This window comes from Salvelinus namaycush, chromosome 11 (genome assembly GCF_016432855.1).
Source record: "Salvelinus namaycush isolate Seneca chromosome 11, SaNama_1.0, whole genome shotgun sequence".
In the NCBI taxonomy this organism is placed as follows: Eukaryota; Metazoa; Chordata; class Actinopteri; order Salmoniformes; family Salmonidae; genus Salvelinus; species Salvelinus namaycush.
Window position 1 is genome coordinate 4,202,113 of NC_052317.1, and position 24,909 is coordinate 4,227,021.

The following is a 24,909-nucleotide window of genomic DNA, read 5'->3' on the forward strand; positions in this document are numbered from 1 at the left end:
TGTCTTAAGACCCCAGAGTTATAACTTGGTGGAAACACCTTTGGCAGCCATTACAGCTGTGAATAATTTTGAATAAGATTCTACCAACCTTGCACAAATCGTAAAGCAACATAGCTCTTTTGTTTTGGTCAAAATTGTTTTGGTCAAAATTGCTCAAGCTAAGTAAAAGTAGTGGGTGATGTTGGCTTCCGCAGACTGGTCGAGCACCGGTGCACACTACCAAGTGCGCTATTTTTCAGATGTTGCCCAACCGGAGTTACACAGTAATAATGTCACTGCTATTAGCTTCAAGACATACATACTATGGAACGCCGTTTGGGTCTTTGCGTGTCAAAAAAGATACAGTAGCACTGTCAAAGCTGTACAAAAAAGTCTCCAAACACCGGTCATGAACGATGTGTTTACAGTACCACGTTGGTAATAAAGCATCATTTGTTCGACCGCAACTTCTGAGGTAGCTAGCTTTAGCTTGGTACCTAGTTAGCACCAATACAATCAGCCTGAAAACATAGAAACTGCAGTCATTTTTTAGCTAGCCAGCTACTTAACCCTGTTGCCCAAGGCTAACGTTATAAGCAGCCAGTAGCGTCATCTGGCTAGTGAGACTCGACCGGACCGGGTTATGTGTTGTGAAGTGAAGTGAGCCACAATAAGGATTAGGCACAATAGTGGAATTTGTGGTTTGCCTTCAATATAAAGTATGTAATTGACAATAATACAAATAGTAGAATTATGCCATACTTTTATTTTGAAGTCTAACCGCAAAGTCCACTATTGTGGCTAATCCTTATTGTGGCTAGGTTCACATAGATGGGTTCGTCCACCATTAATCAAAGAAAAACTGTCTTATAAATCAGGGTTATTTTAGATGACACCTAGCTATATAGTTAGCTAGCTAACTATAGCTACTGAATCAGACTGTCGTCTTGATATGTTTTTGGAGAAGAAAACACATCCAATTGCATCCATGAGCTAGCTAGCTTTTATGACCAGCATTGTAGGTGCGCGAGACAACTTTACCAGCATCGTACGTAGCATATGTATCGATGAATCGTTGTGACATGAAATACAAGTGATAGTGTTATCCATGTGTAATAACTACGTAAAAAAATGTATGAACGCGTTAAATTATTATGTGACGTGCAGTCATATTCAGGTCCTGATTGGTGAACAAGCTTATTTGACAAGTAATATAGTGCCATCTACTGGTCATTGTTTTATTTTTGACACGCAAAGACCCAAACTACGTTCCATAGCAAAGACCCAAACGGCGTTCCATAGAAATCCTGGTTGAGAATGAAATGACTGAGCAAATGAACAACGAAACAGCACAGCAAGTGACAGAAATAGGTTTTGATTATGTTTTACTGGTAATGGGGACGTACGTAAATGCCAACAAAATAACTTTTTGGTCAGTGTGTGTGTGTGTGTAACCTTTATTTAACTAGGCAAGTCAGTTAAGAACAAATTATTTTTTACAATGACGGCCTACCCTGGCCAAACCCGGACGACGCTGGGCCAATTGTGCTATGGGACTCCCAATCACAGCCGGATGTGATAGAGCCTGGATTCGAACCAGGGACTGTATCCTGTTGCACTGAGATGCCGAGCCTTGGACCGCTGCGTCCATGTGTGTGTGATAACTATTTAACTGTACTAGAATGCTTAAAAGGCTGCTAAAATTTAGAATATTGGTTATCGGTATCGGGTTTTTTTGGCAAGAAAAACATCGGATATCGGTATTGGCCAAAAATGTCATATCAGTGCATCACTAATTATTTTCTTTCACCTTGAAAGTGTGGAGTTGGTTGTGAAAATCGGTAGGGGGAAAAATCCTGTCCTTTTTAAGACTGCAAGGTGTGTGACTTTCACTAGCGACTAAATATATCTTTCATGTTTGAACCTTTCTCTTTTTTGTTAGGATCATTCCTAATGTGGCGGCCTTGAAGATAAAGAGGGAGAAGATATCGAAACAAGACGTTGGGTTCATGAAAAAGGTGAATTAAAGAGTTGCACTTAAAAAAGTATACACTTCCAGTATTGCACATTGTACTACCTGTGTGTGATGCATTATGATTGCATAATGAAGTTATGCATTTGTATAATGCTTGGTAGAATGAGTCGTTAGCTTGGGTGATAAAAATCCCTATCGTTTCATTCATGGACAGCGTTAAAAGGTAAAGCAGCACATTAGTAGCTCTGATGCAATAATTGATTTTCACAGTGTTACCATCAGTTTGTCTTCGAATAAATAACAAGCTGGGGCCAGTTGCAACGCTCCATTACAGCTCCCCATAGAAAACCACTATGGATCACAAATGCTTCTGCCACAGCTCTTTACTGCAACAAGCTCTCACAGTCTCACTGCAGCACAATTAGACGTTCATCTACATTTCTCCAAACTTAACATTTCAACGTGTTTTTGTTGCTGCTGGTGCTGTATCGTTCCATTTCTCCAAAAGTCAATTTTAGAAGTTAAGAGTTAAGTGTAGGCACTCATTCCAAATGGTTATGGTAAGGGTTAAGGTTTGTGGTAGGGTTAAAGCATTACGTTTAGACACTTATTCCAAATGGTTAAGGTAAGGGTTAAGGTTTGGGATAGGGTTAAAGCATTACGTTTAGACACTTATTCCAAATGGTTAAGGTAAGGGTTAAGGTTTGGGATAGGGTTAAAGCATTACGTTTAGGCACTTATTCCAAATGGTTAAGGGTTAAGGTTTGGGATAGGGTTAAAGCATTACGTTTAGGCACTTATTCCAAATGGTTACGGCAAGGGTTAAGTTTTGTGATAGGGTTAGAACATTAGGTTTAGGCACTTATTCCAAATGGTTACGGCAAGGGTTAAGGTTTGTGATAGGGTTAGAACCAAAAATAAAAAACATGTGTCCATGACTGGAATCGAACACGCAACCTTCTGATCCAGAGTGATTGGAGTACAAAACCCAAGCCTACTTGATGGTAATAACTGTTGCCCCTAGTGGCTGTTTTTTTAAGGCATTTCCAGACGTCCTCAGGACAATTTCGACATCAATCTTGAACGACCTGGCTGCTCTGTCCTCTGTTGGTGGTAGTCGTGCCTTATTGCAGTGTAATAAACAGACACTATTCTACTTTACTTTGTTAGGTTTATTTGATGGGGACAATGCACATTAATCAACATTTCTGTCTATGTGCCAGATTTTGCAAACTGGCTAATTTTCAATACTCCACATCTCCCTGCCAATACCACATAAGCAATCAGATAAGCAGATAAGCAATCCTAACATCATAGAGCGATGCAGGCTTTTGTTCCAGCCCAGCACTTACATGCCTGATTCAGCTTATTGAGGTCCCAATGAGGTCTAGCTGATTTTAAGAGACGTGTGTTCGGCATCAGGGATGTAGTGGAGGGTAAGCGTACTGTAACGGTTTTGACTGGAGGTTGTTGTTTGTAGGGGTGCCAGGTAGGTTGTGAGAATATATAGATTTCTTCTTTTTGTTTGAGAGGGAATGAGTCCAGTCTAGTCCGTCAAGTCTACACCACTACAAAGGACACCTGTAAAAGTCGGTATGGGAATACACTTTTCATAAACCCTTAAAACATTGTAAATAACTTCAAAACAACTGTTATTTTGCGTTGGTTGTATTCAACATTTTTATCGTGTTTTTTTGCTAATCTTTAACAAAACGAATCCAATCATTTTAGACGCCACTGTATATGAGGGAAGTAAGCTGAACATAGTCTAGAGACAATGTCATCCACACAGAGCCCATAGCTCAGGCTCCCCTAGCTGCGATATGCTCCACAACATTTAGCATTTACCCTCGACTCTTGCAAGTCCCCCATAAAGAAACCATTGCCACCGAAATACATTGCAGCATTTAGCATTCATGCTATTGCTGCCACTGTCAAGGCTAATTAATGGAGCTCAATCCTCCTTTGTCAGAGGAACATAATAAGTAGCTAGATAGAGAGCTATGTTGCCAGCTGGGTCGTGTTGATTAGGGCGCAAGGTAGCAACATACAGCTAAATGTTTTTAAACAGAAAGGGAGTGTTTCTTATTGGATATGGTAAAATGTATGTAGTTCTGTCCTTAAGCTGTTCTTGTCTATTAATGTTCTGTATTATGTAATGTTTTGTGGACCCCAGGAAGTGTAGCTGCAGCTTTCGCAACAGCTAATGGGGATCCTAATAAAATACCAAATAGTACCTCACTTCTTCACCCATTTTCGGACCGTTTTCTAACATTTCTTGCCTACTGAACACGACCCTGCTTAAGGCTATTTAGTGTCAGAGGCAGTCTTGTAGGTTGGTTATTTTTAGGTCATGGCTTCAAGTTATTTTCATGAGCCATCGAGTGTGTATTTTAATATCTGACTAAATGAATAAGGAACTACCCACCACCTCCTCTTTCGTTAAAGATGGTCACACTGCTCGCTGACTCAGAAACAAGTTTTTTTTTCTTTTTTTCGATGCAATCATCTTTGGTTGGTTATTTTAGGTATTTGCTCCAGTGATGTTGTCCACTTTACTAAAGCTTGTGATGTGTTGAGTGATTGCGCAAATGTGGGTTCTTCGTTCACAGGGCTGCATCTCCCTCATTGCTCCACAGTCACATTTACCCATCTCTGGCCTTATGGAAAGTCTGGCGCTATATTTTGCTCTGTCTGTTCTAGGAATGCAACGGCACTGTGGGCCCACGGTTCTGTATGTATAACGGTTTGTGGGCCACTGTAACGTTACGGTTTCGGTATTGTCACGCCCTGACCATAGAGAGCTGTTTATTCTCTATGTTGGTTAGGTCGGGTGTGATTAAGGATGGGTTATCTAGGGGAATTATATATCTATGTTGGCCTGGTATGGTTCCTAATCAGAGGCAGCTGTTTATCGTTGTCTCTGATTGGGGATCATATTTACGTAGCCATTTCCCCATTGTGCTTTGTTGGATCTTGTCTATGTATAGTTGCCTGTGAGCATTATTATAGCTTCACGTTTCGTTTGTTCACTTTGTTTTGTTCTTTTAAGTTTTCTCTTCCTAATAAAAGGGATGGAAACTTACCACGTTGCATCTTGGTCCAATCACTATGACGAACGTGACAGGTATCTTTATATTTAAGAAGAAAAAAAACACATCACCCTTTAAACAATGAACTCTTTATTTTGCCTATAGACAAATAAAACTTTCCTTTCAGAAAAATGGCAGCCTGACTGACTAGGCCTGGTTTCTGTCTCTACTGTATGAAATCAAAGGGAGAATTAAAAGTGCTTCTTCGTTTTGACAACCTGTAGCTCTTCATCTCCCAATCCAGTACATAGTGAACCGCCACAGTGAGGTAGCTTTGAGTTGCTCTGGAGGTCCAACTATCAGTGGAGAGAGCTAGATAGGGTGTCTGTGTCAATTCCTTTTCAATTTCTCTCCGTGATGTTTCAGAGTTTGGGAATTACTTTGGTGCTGAAATGTGTGCGGGAGGGGACATTGTAACGCGGTAAAAAGAAAAAATCATGTGACGAAATCCCGAGTCAGTAACCACCGAATAGGGCTGCAAATCTTTGGCTCTGAATACTCCCACTGCTTTCATTATTTCTTTGTTTCTGAATTTGTTGCAAATTGTTGTTGGAAGGCAGCAGCGAGAGATTGTTGTGTTTTTGCTAACGAGTGGACTCTCCTTGCTCCACTTGCAAGGGATACGGCCGGGTGATGGCGACAAATGACACATCATGCTAGAACTGTTTCCACTCGAGTGCCCGACAGTGGCAAAGCAATGCTTGCAGACTGTACTTTGTTTGTTTATGGTCTTCTTACCCTCATCATCGCATTGAACGCTGAATCCATAATGTTCCCACACAGTGGATTTGAAAGACGTCGGTGCCTCTTCAGATTTGCTTCTCTCGGTCTCGCTAGCGCTCGCCATTGTCACGTTGGCGCTCAGAGAATATTTGTTTTTAGTTTCCCCTCTCTTCATGGGGCCCCTCTTAGGGAGGTTTCCTACTGAGATGTCATTGCAAATCGTCCATTAGTTGTTGAAAGGGGAGGGGGTTGCGGTCACTACATTGAGACGTTGCTGTGGAGTAAAGTTTGTCAGCCCTCAGGAGCCCCCTAACGGCCACAAGGTGCGCGTCTGGTTCTGTGGATCTGAATGTACAACGTGCGTGAGGTCTTCAGCGCAATCAACACGTTTTGGAAATGATAGGAAAATGACAGGCATACCGTGATTCCGCGGTTCGCGTGTGCGTATTGAACCGTGGGGGGCGTACCGAACGGTTCGATAACATACTGTGTACTGTTGCATCCTTAGTCTGTTCCATGGACATGGATTTTTCTTTCTTTCCCTCAGTCTCTCTCTGTCGCTCGTTCACTCTCTCACTCGCTCTCACGCTCTCTCTATCAGTTATCTAAAAACCTACTCTCTTTCATTGTTTTGACAGATTTTTTTTTTTTTATCTTTCTCTCTTGCTGTCTCCTCAATGGTTCGAAATACTCAAATTCGTAGGAATTGTAATCACTTTCTTTCTTTCAGATGTTTAACACTAGAACCACCAAGATGGTCAATCTGACCGTTTTCAATAACTTAATTTCAGTAAATACCTTGAACCCACCTGTCCCTGACTTTTCCTAAACACTGTATGTGTATGTTCCACTCCAGCAGTAGTTTGGAGATATCATAAATTACTAAAACTTTCAGAGCATTTCTACCTCGAGCACCGTGACGGTCGAAAAGACCATATGCATATTTAAAGGATTGTTCACTATTTTACAACTAAATCTAAATGTATGTAAATTACATGTTATAGAAGGGTCCAGACACTTTGGGGGGGGCGGGTGGGGGTTTACTTGGATTTGCGAAACCTACCACATCCTCATTGCTTGTTCTACATTAGGGGGGCTACGGAAAAACATGAAGAATGGCTCCAAAAACACCCAAATACGTCCTTTTAAAAACGAAAAATGGTTTAGATGTTGTATACATGAAATTCTGTATTTCTGAACTTTATACACAACTTTATATTTCATTTTATGCGACTCCAGCGGTTTCCCCTGCCAGTTGGTGCTGTGCGGGCTGCACGGAGAAGCAGCACAGCTGGTAGGGGAAACCGCTCGAGTCGCATAAAATGGAATATAACGTTGCTTTTTGGTAAGCTCCATTCCCTTTGTCAATGCACGCTGCGTTGGTCATTTAATTCTCAATTTGACAATTGATAATTTTGTCACCCATCAGACTATTGTCAATATATATCTATTATTATATGTGTGAAATTAGTTTCAATGTAGTTTAGGTTTGGACGGGCCATTAGCTGGCCAGGCAACTGTTGTCTTACACATAGAAATGGTTTCAAATGCACATATCGTCAAATGCACATATCAGAATGACCGCCATGACCATTCTAGTTATGAAATTCCGGCGCTTCGATTGTTCAACTCTGTGAAATGCATTTGTGTGTACCGTATGTTGCCAAAGAAAAATTACTAAAAATGAAGATATTGAGGGACTGGTAAATGACATGTCCAAATTACAAGAATATGAAGTTATTTCAATAAGTAGATTTGTTTATTTAAAATAATGAGTCTCTCTCTCTCTCCATCCATCCTTCCATCCACACACACATCCATCCATCTACCCAATCATTCTTCTTTCCTTCTATCCATCTACACATCTCCCTTCCTCTCCTCTCAGCATGGGCAGCAGCTGTACCGTCACATCTACCTGGGCTGTAAGGAGGAGGACAACGGTCACAAGAGCTTTGAGCTGCTCTTCACTACCCTGGCCGTGCTCACCATTGAGCTGGCCAATGAGGAGGTGGTGGTGGACCTCATCAGGCTGGCTCTTGCCCTGCAGGTAGGTCGGAAGACACCGATAGCGTGGTGTAACTTTTGGTGATTTGGGGCTGAATCCTAACTTGAGATTCTTTTACGTGTGCAATTTCATATCCGTGAGTGAGTTTTGGTTTGCAATTGTTGCCATGCAATGTGTATGTAGGTAATAGGTGTCCTGTGGAATCAGTCATTGTGTCACAGGACACATTTTAGTAGTCAATGTAATTTATTCATAATGATGGGAGGGAAAAAACTGTCAACACAACATTGCCTAAGCAACGATACCAGCTTTTAGTTGTTTTTGTAGGAATTCATATTTACTTTATTGTAGACCTCCACAGTTCTTTGTTTCTGGGCATTTTGACTTTGTAATCAAACCCACAAATGCTGATGCTCCAGATACTCATCTAGTCTTAAGAAGGCCAGTTGTATTGCTACTTTAATCAGCACAACAGTTTTCAGCTGTGCTAACAATTGCAAAAGGGTTTTCTAATGATCAATTAGCCTTTTAAAATGATAAACTTGGATATAGCAACGTCCATATCCATAATCAAATGATTCAGCCAAGTCTCTGAGATAACCAGAACGTCTGGGCTTGTGTCGTACACTCAGACATCCAGAAAGTCCAGTTTACACATTTATACGTATCAGTCCAAGACCTCTGCGAGATTTGAAAAGAAGCAGGAGTATCCATGGTGACACTGGTCAATAGAACTGTATGAGCTCGCCACAATAGGCTTCCTGGTTGGATTCAAAATGTACAGAGCTAATAGTAGAATTCAGGATAGCGTGCACAAGATTACTATTGACAATACTCCTATGCTTATGAGCACATGTAGCAAAATGATAGCTTGATACAAAGCTATTAATAGCATAGGTGGAGCTAACAACAGTGGGTGTCTTAAGGGAGCTAACGGAGCTATCAATTGAAATTAAATTAACAGGCACATAATTACTATTTTCAATAGCCCTATCAACATGGGAAGCTGTGGCGAAATGATATCAGCTGCGATTGAATGGGAGTAAATACTTTTGAGGAGCTTGATTTGATCAGTCAATGCCTCAGATACAAATGCCAGAGATGTCCTCTCAGCATTGTTGCAGTGCAACACGTTTGTGTTCAGTAGACACAAAATTGAAGAAAATACTCCAAAACAGACTGAAGCAGGAAGATACTATCTGATACTCAGGGTTGGGGAGTAACTGATTACACGTAATCAGTTACATGTAATCTTATTAGAAAAACAGTAACTGTAATTGGTTACGCTACCAGCAAAAATGTTCCAATCAGATTAGAGATACTTTGTAAAAACTGGATTACTTCTTAGATTACTTTTAAATTCAGAAAGGAATTTTATTAAAAAAAATGCATTGACCCCTTTCTGTTTTCTCAATGACATTCAATTCAGCATTGAAAAAACGTGTGCGTTTGTTTGTTCCACCTGAGTCTGAGCACAAGTCAAAGACCACTATGATGACACGCTAAATGTGTTTGATGGATCCTTTTTGTCTTCCTCTAATGCCTCTTAAGGGGAAAGTACTCCAAAAGTAACAGAAAGTGATCAGATTGTTACTGAGTTTAGGTAATCCAAAAGCTAAGTTATGGATAAAAATTTGACAGGTAACTAGTAACTGTAACAGATTACATTTAAAAAGTAACCTATCCAACCCTGCTGATACTATCCAATAAGACACACTCATTTTCCTTTGCACTGATGTGCAGTAATGAACATGACCCAGAGTCAGGTCGTTGCAAACTCCCTTCATTGTGGATGGAATGTAAATATTAGTTGAATGCCTGACTGAATTAATTGCAACTAGCATAGAATTCTATAAGATAGTTAGCTAGCATTAGGGCTGTTGTAATGTGCTCTATGCTACACTAAAACCAAAGGCACATTTTCTCTTCTCTGGACAATCCATTTTTTTTATTTTCCTTTCTATCTGTTGCAAAAAAAGCCCTTGTGTGGCATATTTCTAAAGCGTTTCATTGGTTGCAGGATATGTCCTTGGCTAATGAGGAGAACATGCCCATGGTCATCCGTTGTGGCATCATGGCACTGGTGGCGGCCTACCTGAACTTTCTTAGTCAGATGATCGCCAACCCAGCCTTCTGTCAACACGTCAACAAGGTAAATTACCTTGGAATTAAAGAGAGAGTTCAGGAAAAATTGATGAGTTGAGTTGTCTGTAGGCCAGTAGTAACAGCATCCACAATAATCTGTTTACATGTACTTCTCTCCCTCTCCCCTCCCTCAATCTCTTACTGTCTCTCCATCCCACTCTACTCTTCTAGGTGATTGAGATGAGGAACCTGGAGGCCCCTTACCTCCTCCCTGAGCACATCTTCAGAGAGAAGTGTCCGTAAGTGTCGTCTGGTCGCCCACTGACTCCAGATATTTTCGCAGCTACCCTTCATGCACTGACCTCCTCTTCACCTTGCATTCAAATATTCATTGATCAGATTTGTTGAAATATTCTCTCATGCGATGGATGAGAAGCACAAAGTGAAATAATTTCAAATGCCCATCCCTAGTCAGTAGTGGTCAGTAGTACTGTGTGGTAGTGGTCAGTAGTACTGTGTGGTTGTGGTCAGTAGTTGTGATGTTGTGGTCAGTAGTTGTGTGTTTGTGGTCAATATGTTAGGTCAGTAGTTGTCTTTTTGGTCAGTAGTAGTGGTAGGTAGTTGTGGTTATGTACAGAAGTTGTGGTTCAGTAGTTGTGTGGTTGTGGTCAGGGGTTGTGTTCAGTAATTGTGTTCAGTAGTTTTGTGTTTGATCAGTAGATGTGTGGTTGTGGTCATTTAGTTATGGTTTAGTAGTGGTTTAGTAGTTGTCTGGTCAGTAGTTGTGTTCAGTAGTTGTGTGGTTTTACTCAGTGATTTTGGTCAGTACTTCTGGCTGGTAGTGGAGGTCAGTAGTTGTGAGGTTCTGTAGCGGTGGTCAGTAGTTGTGTGATTGTGGTCAGTAATTGTTGGCACGAGTTGTGGTCAGTAGTTGTGTGGTTTTGCTCAGTGATTGTGGTCAGTAGTTTTGGTCTATACTTTTGGCTGGTAGTTTTGGTCAGTAGTTGAGGTCAATAGTTGTGTGGTTGTGGTCAGTAGGTGTGTGGTTGTGGTCAGTAGTTGTGTGGTTGTTGTCAGTACTTGTGGTCATTCGATTTGGTCAGTAGTTTTGTGGTCAGTAGGTGTGAGGTTGTGGTCAGTAGTTGTAGTCAGCTGTTTTGTAGTTGTGGTCAGTAGTTGTGTTTTTGGTCATTAGTTGTGGTCATTAGTTGTGGTTAGAAGTAGTGGTCAGGAGTTGTGGTCAGGGGTTCTGGTCTGGTCAGTAGTTGTGTGGTTGTGGTCAGGAGTTGTGTGGTTGTGGTCAGGAGTTGTGTGGTTGTGGTCAGTAGTTGGGGTCAGTAGTTGTGTGTTCAGTAGTTGTGGTCAGGAGTTGTGTGGTTGTGGTCAGTAGTTGTGTGTTCAGTAGTTGTTTGGTCAGTTGTTATGGTCAGGAGTTGTGTGGTTGTGGTCAGGAGTTGTGTGGTTGTGGTCAGGAGTTGTGTGGTTGTGGTCAGGAGTTGTGTGGTTGCGGTCAGTAGTTGTGTGTTCAGTAGTTGTGTGTTCAGTAGTTGTGGTCAGGAGTTGTGTGGTTGTGGTCAGTAGTTGTGTGTTCAGTAGTTGTTTGGTCAGTTGTTATGGTCAGGAGTTGTGTGGTTGTGGTCAGGAGTTGTGTGGTTGTGGTCAGGAGTTGTGTGGTTGTGGTCAGGAGTTGTGTGGTTGTGGTCAGGAGTTGTGTGGTTGTGGTCAGGAGTTGTGTGGTTGTGGTCAGGAGTTGTGTGGTTGTGGTCAGGAGTTGTGTGGTTGTGGTCAGGAGTTGTGTGGTCAGGAGTTGTGTGTTCAGGAGTTGTGTGTTCAGGAGTTGTGTGTTCAGGAGTTGTGTGTTCAGGAGTTGTGTGTTCAGTAGTTGTGTGTTCAGTAGTTGTGTGTTCAGTAGTTGTGTGTTCAGTAGTTGTGGTCAGGAGTTGTGTGGTTGTGGTCAGTAGTTGTGTGTTCAGGAGTTGTGTGGTCAGTTGTTACGGTCAGGAGTTGTGTGGTTGTGGTCAGGAGTTGTGTGGTTGTGGTCAGGAGTTGTGTGGTTGTGGTCAGGAGTTGTGTGGTTGTGGTCAGGAGTTGTGTGGTTGTGGTCAGGAGTTGTGTGTTCAGTAGTTGTTTGATCAGTTGTTGTGGTCAGTAGAAGAAGAAGAAAGATTTAAAGTTGGGACTTTTGCTTCACAATAATGTGAGTGAGTATGTGAGAAATCTGGAGTTGTGCATTGCTTTGCATGCACACCTACACTGGACAAAGATATAAACGCAACATGCAACAATTTCATAGAGGTTACTGAGTTACGGTTCATATAAGGACGTCGGTCAATTTAAATAAATTCATTAGGCCCTAACACTTTTCTGTATTCTTGTGCTTTACTGTATTGTATTGCACTGTACTCTACTATACTTTACTGTATATAGAAGTCTCTTCAACCTGTTGTTGTCTATTGGCTGCTTGCGTTGACTGACTGAAAAAGGTATTGTCACTGAGACGATGAATGTTGTTACATCCCTTATCTGATGACACTAGACGTAAGACGACGATGAGTAATACTGAACGCCCAACTGCAACCTCATGCTGTGACAGAAGTGGATTTGGATTGCTAAAATTGGACCCTGGCAACCATTTTGTCCCTTGTGATAAAACATTATTCAACAAGGGATGCCTGACAAGAGAAGCACAAGACAGCATTTGCATTTAAATGAAATTATTATCAAACTCCTGCAAAAGGACAACTCAAGTTTTTATTTAATAATATATTTAGCATAAACTCATGATTTTTAACCGAGTATGGTTCTAATTTCCATAGGTTTAAAGGGATACTTTGAGATTTTGGCATTGAAGCCCTTTTTCTACCTCTCCAAAGTCAGATTAACTCATGGATACCATTTGTATGTCTCTGCATCCAGTATGGAGGTACTTTCGCAAGTTAATGCTAACTACCGTTAGCGGAATGCAAAAATATGTTTTAGATTTTTAAATTCTTCAAAGTAGCTACCCTTTGCACACTTTTGGCATTCTCTCAACCAGCTTCACGAGGTAGTCACATGGAATGGTGTGCCTTGTTAAAAGTTAATTTGTCGAATTTCTTTCCTTCTTAATGCGTTAGAGCCAATCAGTTATGTTGTGACATGGTAGGGGTGGTATACAGAAGATAGCCCTATTTGGTAAAAGACCAAGTCTATATTATGGCAAGAACAGCCTGAATATGCAAAGAGAAATGACAGTCCATCATTACCTTAAGACATGAAAGTCAGTCAATCCAGAAAATTTCAAGAACTTTGAAAGGTCAAGTGCAGTAGCAAAAACCATCAAGCGTTATGATGAAACTGGCTCTCATGAGGACCGCCACAGGAAAGGAAGACCCAGAGTTACCTCTGCTGGATAAGTTCATTAGAGATAACTGCACCTCAGATTGGGAAGCATTTATTTGGGCTGCAGAGTTCAAGTAACAGACACATCTCAACATCTACTCTTCAGAGGAGACTGTGTGAATCAGGCCTTCGTGGTCTAATTGCTGCAAAGAAACCACTACTAAAGGACACCAATAAGAAAAAGAGACTTGCTTGGGCCAAGAAACACGAGCAATGGACATTAGACCGGTGGAAATTTGTCCTTTGGTTTGATGAGTCTAAATTTCAGATTTTTGGTTCCAACCGCCGTGTCTTTGTGAGACGCAGAGTAGGTGGACGGATGATCTCCGCATGTGTGGTTCCCACCGTGAAGCATGGAGGAGGTGGTGTGGGGGTGCATTGCTGGTGACACTGTCAGTTATTTATTTAGAATTCAAGGCACACTTTAACCAGCATGGCTACCACAGCATTCTGCAGCGATACGCCATCCCATCTGGTTTGGGCTTAGTGGGACTATCAAATCAAATGTATTTATATAGCCCTTCTTACATCAGCTGATATCTTAAAGTGCTGTACAGAAACCCAGCCTAAAACCCCAAACAGCAAGCAATGCAGGTGTAGAAGCACGGTGGCTAGGAAAAACTCCCTAGAAAGGCCAAAACCCAGGAAGAAACCTAGAGAGGAACCAGGCTAGGCTATAAGGGGTGGCCAGTCCTCTTCTGGCTGTGCCAGGACAATGACCCAAAATACACCTCCAGGCTGTGTAAGGGCTATTTGACCAAGGAGAGTGATGGAGTGCTTCATCAGATGACCTGGCCTCCACAATCACCCGACCTCAAACGAATTGAGATGGTTTGGGATGAGTTGGTCGGCAGAGTGAAGAAGAAGAAAAAAAGCAGCCACATGTGCTCAGTATATGTGGGAACTCCTTCATGACTGTTGGAAAAGCATTCCTCATGAAGCTGGTTGAGAGAATGCCAAGAGTGTGCAAAGCTGTCATCAAAGGGTCGCTACTTTGAAGAATATAAAATCTAAAATATATTTCGATTTGTTTAACACTTTTTTTGGGTTACTGCATGATTCCATATGTGTTATTTCATAGTTTTGATGTCTTCGCTATTATTCTACAATGTTGAAAATAGTTTTACAAAAAAATCCCTTGAATGAGTCCCAACTTTTGACTGGTACTGTAAATATGGTATCCACAAGTTCATTTGACTCTGGGGAAGTAAATAAATTGCTTCATTGCCAAAGTCCTGTAGCATACCTTTAACATATGGTGGTAATTGCCGAAGGATGAGGACACACAAAGAAACCCTAGTCAAAAAATCCTATAGGATTCCAATTGAAAAATCCAATAGAAAATCCAATCAGATTTTGGAACCTTTCCGATAGGATTTTATCCTATTGATAGAATACTATAGGAGTTCCAATAAGACTGGTTCCAAAATCTGATAAGATTTTTCAATTGGTCAAATTGCAAATTAACTTGCAGCCTTTAATCTTTCCTATATTGTGATGGTGTGCTGAAGAGGTTGAGAATCTCAGGGAATTGCCACTGGTGTGAGTAGGCACAGATCTGGAACCACGGCAAAGAGGCTGTTTCTGTGCCATATTTAGCTGTGAGATTGTCCAATAAAGCCGTGTTTATCCAATTATAGTGTCCATACAATGTGGTCTAAAATGAAATTGGATAGAATAATATCAACACTATGCCTTGACAGGTTATAATAAGTAGGCAGGGTGAATGAACGGGCTGCTGCACAGTCATTATGGGAGCTCTTTCTAGTGCGCCCGGTTAAATTGTGCATAAGAGCTCTTTTTAACTTTATAAATGGTTAAACTAGTGAGAAATGTGTTCACTATCAGCCTAAATTGAAATATTCATGTGTACACTATCACCATAAATTGAAATGTTGATTTATTTTTACATGTTGATTATTATATATTGCGCTAATTTCCTGTACGTAAACAGTATGCATTACTACATTACACAAGCTCGCGGTTTGACCACATTGAATTAGCTAGCTAGTCAGTTGACAGGCAATATGTGGCTAACAGTAGTTTCTTAGTTAGCATAAAATGAGTGCCTAAAATGTTGTACAATGACAAATATGACTAAAACATTGACAACTTCGTCAGGAAACATAAGGAAACAAATACTGTAGTCACAGTTGTTGCATTCATGCACAGTGAAGGATAAAACAGTTGGAATAATAATGTTAGAAAACCCGGAGATTCTCTGCACAGCCACAGGTGGCGAGTTAGCACGAGCTCGCAGCGTTACTTAGCCTATCAGTGAAGTCATCAGTCACTTTTAAAGACAAAGGTTTTCTTACAGGTGAATAAAACATAAATAAATAAGTGTAGTTTTCCGATCAACGAAAATTTCGTAATTAATGTTGTTTTATTATACTGGAACTAATGACAACAAACTATAATTTCACGGGGTGAATTAAGAAAAACATTCTAATGAGATTCTGAGTGGGGAGACAAAATCCTACCAGTCTCATCAAAAACCTATAGGATCCAACAGGATAACTTTTGATTTCCATTAGGAAACAAAAGTAGTCCAATATGATTCCAATAGGATTCTGATAGAGGGGATACAAAATCCTATAGGATTGCAAGAATCATATAGGGTCCAATAGCATTTACTTTTGATTTCCAATAGGAAAAAAAGGTAGTCCAATTTGATTCCAATACGATTCTGATAGAGGGGATACAAAATCCTATAGGATTCTATATGATTTTTGGATTTTTTCACTAGGGTATCCCATCTCTGTACCCCACACATACCTACAGTACAATTATCTGTAAGGTCCCTCAATCAAGTAGTGAATTTCAAGCACAGATTCAACCACAAATACCAGAGAAGTTTTTCAATGCCTCGCAAAGAAGGGTAAAAAATGCAATGTATCAATACTCCCAGTTTCTACAAAGATACAGGGGTCCTTCCTAACTCAGTTGCCAGAGAGTAAGGAAACTGCTCAGGGATTTTACCTACCATGAGGCCAATTGTGATTTTTAAACAGTTAGAGTATCATGATTGTGATAGGAGAAAACTGAGAATGGATCAACAACATTGTAGTTACTCCACAATACTAACCTAAATGACAGAGTGAGAAGAAGGAAGCCTGTACAGAATAAAAAACATTCCAAAGCATGCATCCTGTTTGCAACAAGGCACTAAAGTAATTCTGCCAGAAATGTGGCAAAGAAATTAATTTTAGGTTTTGGCAACTCCCACACAGCACTGCATGTTTTCAAGCATGGTGGTGGCTGCATCATGTTATGGGTATGCTTGTCATTGGCAAGGACTATGGAGTTTTTTGTTGTTGATTTAAAATGAACTGAATAGAGCTAAGCACAGGGAAATTCAGAGAGGAAAACCTGGTTGTCTGCTTTCCAACATACACTGGGAGACTATTCACCTTTCAGCAGGACAATAACCTAAAACACAAGGCCAAATCTACCCTGGAGTTGCTTACCAAGAAGACATTGAATGTTCCTAAATGGCCCAGTTATAGTGTTGACTTAAATCGGCTTGACAATTTATGGCAAGACATGAAAATGGCTGTCTAACAATGATCAACAATCATCTTGACAGAGCTTGAAGAATTTTTTAAAGAGTAATGGTCAAATATTGTATAATCCAGGTGTGCCAAGCTCTTAGAAATGTACCCCAAAAGACACAAAGCTGTAATTGCCACCAAAGGTGCTTCTACAAAGTATTGACTCAGGGATGTGAATACTTACACTACCGTTCAAAAGTTTGGGGTCACTTAGAAATGTCCTTGTTTTTGAAAGAAAAACACATTTCTTGTCCATTAAAATAACATCAGAAATACAGTGTAGACATTGTTAATGTTGTAAATGACTATTGTAGCTGGAATCGGCAGATTTTTTAAAATGTAGTATCTACATAGGCGTACAGAGGCCCATTATCAGCAACCATCACTCCTGTTCCAATAGCACGTTGTGTTAGCTAATCCAAGTTTATCATTTTTCATGGCTAATTGATCATTAGAAAACCCTTTTGCAATTATGTTAGCACAGCTGAAAACTGTTGTGCTGATTAAAGAAGGAATAAAACTGGCCTTCTTTAGACTAGTTAAGTATCTAGAGCATCAGCATTTGTGGGTTCGATTACAGGCTCAAAATGGCTAGAAACAAAGAACTTTCTTCTGAAACTCGTCAGTCTATTCTTGTTCTGAGAAATGAAGGCTATTCAATGCAATAAATTGCCAATAAACTGAAGAGCTCGTACATGCTGTGTACTACTCCCTTCACAGAACAGTGCAAACTGGCTCTAACCAGAATAGAAAGAGGAGTGGGAGGCCCCGGTGCACAACTGAGCAAAAGGACATTAGAGTGTCTAGTCCTCATCTGGCAGCTTCATTAAATAGTACCCACAAAACACCAGTCTCAACGTCAACAGTGAAGAGGCGACTCTGGGATGCTTGCCTTCTAGGCAGAGTTGCAAAGAAAAAGCCATATCTCAGACTAGCCAATAAAAATATAAGATTAAAATGGGCAAAAGAACACAGACACTGGACAGAGGAACTCTGCCTAGAAGGCCAGCATCCCGGAGTCGCCTCTTCAATGTTGACGTTGAGACTGGTGTTTTGCGGGTATTAAGGTTTTCTAATTAGCAATTAGCCTTTTAAAATTATTAACTTGGATTAGCTAACACAATGTACCATTGGAACACAGGAGTGATGGTTGCTGATAATGGGACTCCATACGCCTATGTAGCTATTCCATAAAAAATCTGCCGTTTCCAGCTACAACAGTCATTTACAACATTACCGATGTCTACACTCTTTTTCTGATCACTTTTATGTTATTTTAATGGACAAAAAAATTGCTTTTCTTTCAAAAACAAGGACATTTCTAAATGACCCCAAACATTTGAACGGTAGTGTATGTACATTTGATTTTTCCGTATTTCATTTTAAATTAATTTGCAAAAATGTCAAAAAACATGTTTTTACATGTCATTATGGGATATTGTGTGTAGATGGGTGGCAAAAAAACGATTTAGAATTCAGGCTGTAACACAACAAAATGTGGATTGATGTCAAGGGGTATGAATACTTTCTGAAGGCACTGTTTGCAAAGAGTTGTATGGTAGGCTTTAATATAGCCTACCATTCATTGTGTCACTCATTAACCATTCTCTATGCCTCAAGTTACCACATTAGCACATAAATATATGGCTCTGTTTTTGTCATAGTAAATAAGAGCGCTTTACCTGGAATTGGCATTAAGTTTAGCTCTCTCACTACGATTTTCCTTCCTCTTCAGGCTTCCAAATTCTCTTGAGAAGGAAGATCGGAGCCTGTATTTCCAGACGGTTGACCTCGCGGAGTGCCTGGTCGGCCCAGGATACAACGCTGAGCGTCTCTCAATCCCCTACGTCCCCCAAGTGACAGGTAAGCAAAGTTTTGTAGGTAGGAGAAAACACAAATGGGGAGTGCTGATTTTAGGTTCAGTTTAGCCTTTTAGATCACAATGAATAAGATTTACATGGACAGGGGGGGGACCTGATCCCAGATCACCATTCCTACTCCGAGAAGCTTGATACGTCCAGAACCTGAAAACACATTGGGAAAGAAAAGAATGTAGCAGCTTCCTGCCGAAACATTGGATATCAGATCAATCAGTTGCGTCGGAACTATAAAGTGTGAGTTGTGAGCACGTTTAGCACAATATAGTTTTCACGTTTGTTCATGTAGGACAGGGCTCTCCAACCCCAGTTATAACTAACCTGATTCAGCGTATCAATAAGCTGACTATTAGAATCGGGTGCGCTAGATTAGGGTTGGAGCGAAAACCTATAGGACAGTAGCTCTCCAGGAACAAGGTTGGAGACCCCTGATGTACAGAAATATGTTTTAATTTATTTCAGCTGTTCATGTAGGTAGGGTGTCGTTATTTCTATACTCTTGATAAACATTGACTATAAATCATTTCATTTCTTACTTGTGCAGTAAGAGTGTGGTAAGTCTTAAATTGACTCAGAAAGCAACAGGGTAATTAGCTGTTTGTTTTGTTTCCTTCCCACTCCTATTGTTTGACTCAGTCCTATACACGGTAGGGAAGATCCTCCACAGGTGCAGGCAGACGTCGCAAGGTAACCAGACCAAGTAGAGGAGCTTAGTTTGACGCCCAATCCTCTGTAGTCATAGTACCTGTGTCACTGCTCTCCCAACATGGTGCAACAGGCTCTGTTGGTGTCCATTTTGGCTCAACACTAATTGAATGCAGTGAATATTTGGGTTTCTCTTTAGTGTATTGTCAAGTGAGCCAGACTCTGACCTTTTCAACACAAGTATGTTTATAAGTGAAGCTAAATTAGTGTATTATTTAAAGCCAACTGACCCATTGCACATCGATAGCACCAAGGTTGGAGGTCGTTGACCTATAGATTACCCTTTCACCTCAACTCCGGGCCAGAGCCCCAATTCTCACATGTTCACCTTTGACCTCTCAAAGTGGGTAGAAGTAGCCTTGTAGATTCCAGAGCATTGTTGAATGACTTGTCAATTAGATATGTCTTTCAATTCATACTTCAAGTGTACTGTATGATATTAATGTTTGTAACTATGGCGCTTGCATTTGGATTTCTGTTATGGTGAGTACAATTTATAGGTGTATAGCAGTAAAGGGTTTTGTGAGTAATGTTGATACTAGTCATCTCTGCAGAATTTGCTGTGTAGCATAGATATGTCAAATGTGTTAGATATTTTATATAGGCTGCTTGTATTTGTCAGTACTTAGTACAGTAGTAGCATTGAACAAGTACTGTTTATAATTTTTGATTGTATGCAGTCACATGTGCAGTGCTTTCAGAAGTTATTCACCCCCCTTCACTTTTTCCACGTTTGTGACCGACCAGCTCATATCGGCCTTATGTAACAAATTATTATTATAATTTTTTTAAATTGGATAAAAGTAGAGACTCAGAACTACAAAATAGTGTATCATACACTGCATTTTTGAGGAACAATGGGAAAGTAATTCTGCTTTGAAAGTTGATAAACTTGTTAACTCCCTTTTGAGAAAATGGCCTTTGAATGTTTTGGTACCTAGTGGAGAGCTCTGCTTTGTCTACACCCATTCAGCATTGTTCACACCCTCATAAGCTTTAGCCCCACCCATCTCTTTAAGGAATCACATGAGGTCATGTGCTAAACAGTGAGTAGTGTGGGTCTCTACAGATGGTGTAAACGGTACAGCCAAATGGTTACTTGCATAGTAGCAATATCAGAAATAGATCCTGTCAATATAAATAAAATAATATACAGTATGTACAAGAACAATATCAGTGATAGATTAGGTAGTTATATGCATACAATCAGGGGTAAAGTGGCTGAGCAGCAGGATAAAATGATTTTATTGTAGCAGCAACTTATGGCGTGTGTGTTAGGAGAGTCATTTGAATAGAGGCACTGCAGATAGTGCTGATGACTGGTCCGTCCGAACCACACACGAACAAGGGAATCTATATTCGGAGAGCCTGTTTCTGTCCTGCTCTTGACTTTGTTGCAGGGCATGTGATGTCCTCTTCGTCGCAAAACTCCCTGATCTTCTCAAAACGATACGTTTGTCTCGCTGTGTCCAGTCCAGGTGGTGCTTGTACCACAGCTGGTACAGGCAGACCAGCTATGGGAGGAAGGATGTCAGTGTTGCGCAGCAGCTTGGTGTGGCCTGTGATCAGGAAGTGAAGGCCCTGACTGTGGTGGAGCTTGTGCATGGTCCACCAGGCACAATACCAGAGAACAAATGTGTTCTTGTTTTGGCCACTGCAGTTATCACAATTCAGGTCCACTCGTGTTTCCCCAACTCCGTAGTTGGTGAAGAAACGGTGCATGTACTTGATGACTGCGCTGCTGCCTTTGCTGGATGACGTGCCTTCATCAATCAAGTAGTTGACTTGTTGTGGTTTTCCTTCACAGCAGACACCAAACAAGCCACACTTGCGAGTTAAAAAGTAGATGGGACCTGGCTGCATAGGGTCAGAAGGATAGTGCACCTGCAAACAACAAAAGAACATTAAGATAAGTTAATGAAAAGAAAATGTAACATGAAACGTAATATCATTTTTTAATGCATCATTATCAGGTAAGTTTCACTAACTTACAAATGTGCAGAGCAGCAGCACTCACTTACCTACAAATGTGCAGAGCAGCAGCACTGCATACAGAAGCATCATCTTGGAAACTGGAAGTTAAAATGATAACACATTGCCCGTCTATACGTACCTCTGGAAAATACAGAAATAATATGAGATCAATAAAAGTAGTGCCAATCACGTTGGTCAATTAAATAATCAAAACGTGTTTATGCTTTACCTACCAAGTGTCGTCATCGATTCCTTGTAGAGACGCCACACTGCTGCTTTTGTCACATGGGATGGCAGCAGCTTTCCACCAAAGTGTTTGTCTCCTGGGTGGCGTCCTGGTAATACTATTGCATTATCCTCTGCGTAGTTGTTGATGAAGTTCACCACTCACTGCAAGTCCTCATGCTTCAGGTGTAACCTGTGCTTGGGCCAGCTCTCTTTTTGATGGGAGGCATTACAACATTCTCCTTGTATGACTGGTGGAGGAGAGTCAGGCGTGTTCTACTGATGCTGAAAGACAAATTCCAGATGCAAATATTTTGGCATTATACAATAGATAGCCGTAATCACCGTCAGACACACCTGGCTAACTTGACGGGTCACGTAATCATCTGGCAAAGTGGAGTCTTTTGTTTAGACATACTAGCTAAACAATGAACCATAATCCCAATCGATAGAGTACTAGCAATACAAACCAATTGTCATAGCTTGCTAAAGTTAACCAAATAAAGTCAGCCAAAAAAGAAACGTCCTCTCACTGTCAACTGCACTTATTTTCAGCAAACTTAACATGTGTAAATATTTGAATGAACATAACATTCAATAACTGACACATAAACTGAACAAGTTCCACAGACATGTGACTAACAGAAATTGAATAATGTGTCCCTGAACAAAAGGTGGGACAAAATCAAAAGTAACAGTCAGTATCTGGTGTGGCCACCAGCTGCATTAAGTACTGCATTGCATCTCCTCATGGACTGCACCAGATTTGCCAGTTCTTGCTGTGAGATGTTACCCCACTCTTCCACCAAGGCATCTGCAAGTTCCCGGACATTTCTGGGGGGAATGGGCCTAGCCCTCACCCTCCGATCCAACAGGTCCCAGACGTGCTCAATGGGATTGAGATCCGGGCTCTTCGCTGGCCATGGCAGAACACTGACATTCCTGTCTTGCAGGAAATCATGCACAGAACGAGCAGTATGGCTGGTGGCATTGTCATGCTGGAGGGTCCTGTCTGGACCAGCGACGGTGGGTTTGTGCCCAGTGATGTCTGGTGAGGACCTGCCTTACAACAGGCCTACAAGCCCTCAGTCCAGCCTCTCTCAGCCTATTGCGGACAGTCTGAGCACTGATGGAGGGATTGTGCAATCCTGGTATAACTCAGGCAATTTTTGTTGCCATCCTGTACCTGTCCCGCAGGTATGATGTTCGGATGTACCGATCCTGTGCAGGTGTTGTTACACGTGGTCTGCCACTGCGAGGACGATCAGCTGTCCGTCCTGTCTCCCTGTAGCGCTGTCTTAGGCGTCTCACAGTACGGACATTGCAATGTATTGCCCTGGCCACATCTGCAGTCCTCATGCCTCCTTGCAGCATGCCTAAGGCTCGTTCACGCAGTGTGTTTTGGTGTTTTTCAGAGTCAGTAGAAAGGCCTCCTTAGTGTCCTAAGTTTTCATAATTGTGACCTTAATTGCCTACCGTCTGTAAGCTGTTAGTGTCTTAACGACCGTTCCACTGGTGCATGTTCATTAATTGTTCATGGTTCATTGAACAAGCTTGGGAAACAGTGTTTAAACCCTTTACAATGAAGATCTGTGAAGTTATTTGGATTTTTACAAATTATCTTTGAAAGACAGGGTCCTGAAAAAGGTCTGTTTTCTTTTTTTGCTGAGTTTATTTGTTCAGCACTTTTGAAATGTACAGCTACATATTTCAGGACATATGCCGTTCTTACAGTATTTTCCCTGTACACCAAGTCAGAACCGTAGGATAAATAAAGGGGGCATATAAGCAGACGATGAAAGCTCTCACAATATTCTATGATGACATTCCTCTAAAACAAGCTATAGGCTACCAACAAGTGGGATTAGTAAGCTAAGTTATGAGGGGGAAAGGGACAACATTTTTCGATGAGGCACATGGGCTACTAACAGCTTACTACACAACATACACTTTCCTAGCTACAGTATACATATTTCCCTGGCATATTATGTAATTTATGCAGCAGCATACAAGACATTTTTGGACTCACCATTGTGCTGTGCTCACTTGAACAGGATGGTAGCGCATCGGTCCTTCTTGTGGGCAAATTTTGTCATGAATTTATGGTGCTTTCAAGATGACTGGGAACTCGAGAGACAAAAAACAAGGTCGAATCATGACGTCGGTGATCTTCAGGTCGAAGCTCTAGAAAGAGGACCGAGTTCCTGACTTGGAATTCCGAGTGGGGTGACCGTTCAAAACATATTTTCCCGGGGGCGGCAGGCAAGTAGCCTAGTGGTTAGAGCGTTGGACTAGTAACCGAAAGGTTGCAAGATCGAATCCCCGAGCTGACAAGGTAAAAATATGTTGTTCTGCCCCTGAACAAGGCACCCACTGTTCCTAGGCCGTCATTGAAAATAAGAATTTGTTCTTAACTGACTTAAATAAAGGTAAAACAATATATATTTTCCCAGTCGGCGCTCATTCTTTATCCTGAGTTCCCAGTTCCCAATCTGAGATTTCCCAGTTCAGAGTTTCCAGTTGTTTTGAACGTGGCAGAAGTCATGCTGGTTTGACAGCATGGCCAATGTATTCAACCTTTTCTGGCCCATGGTGTTGCGTGTTAATGTTTATCCTTTTAAGCTTGAAAAAGAGACCCTTAAACACAGATCACACACCCTCTCCACCAAATAGCAGTGAGGGGAAGCAAAATAGATTGCTTTGCAACGCTTGCAGTTAGCCACTGTTATCTTCCAAACCACTCATTGTTGAATTTGCGATTTCCAACTTGTTGTGTAATGTTTATGGACAATGAGCACCGATATGTTTTATCTATAATTTCTCTTCATATGACAAGGATTGTAAAGGATTTGCCAGTAGATTGTCGAGGGGATTCATGATGATGACTGCTTGTCTAGCTTGCTTGATCCAATTTTGAAAGTAGGATGTTGACATGATCAGTCCAATCAAAGCTATGGTAGATATAATGTGATTTGAGGTCCTTTTATCAGTGGGCAATGATCTTGAGCCTTCTTGGATGGGCACTTCTAATGTAAATCTATGGCAGCATTCAAGGGGCTTGAACTTTCTAGCTCTCCGTGTAGATTCTGCGGTGAGGTAGTGTCCCCATGAGTAACAGAACACTGAGCCAATCACGGCGCAACTAGAGAAGATTACCAACCCCTACGCTCTGTATTTTCCGCTGGCTGCCCTACCACCACAGAAAGCACTGAGCTAGGCTGCAACACCTGCATTTTGGAGCTGTCTTACTCAAGAAAGCCTGCCCTGAATGACGGGTCGCCACTGACTATTCGACACCATCACGTAGATCCATGGTAGTCGCCATGTTAGTGTT

General features: G+C 41.2%; 1 protein-coding gene across 1 annotated transcript in view; it reads left to right on the forward strand.

The window, feature by feature from the left end:
- The window catches only part of efr3a (EFR3 homolog A (S. cerevisiae)), a 221,032-nt gene that overhangs the window by 182,065 nt on the left and 14,058 nt on the right, over positions 1-24,909 (forward strand). Inside the window, exons 14-18 of the mRNA XM_039003647.1 lie at positions 1,922-1,997; positions 7,655-7,816; positions 9,795-9,926; positions 10,091-10,158; positions 18,530-18,657. Coding sequence (XP_038859575.1) covers positions 1,922-1,997; positions 7,655-7,816; positions 9,795-9,926; positions 10,091-10,158; positions 18,530-18,657 — 566 coding nt within the window. The remainder of the gene's footprint in view (positions 1-1,921; positions 1,998-7,654; positions 7,817-9,794; positions 9,927-10,090; positions 10,159-18,529; positions 18,658-24,909) is intronic.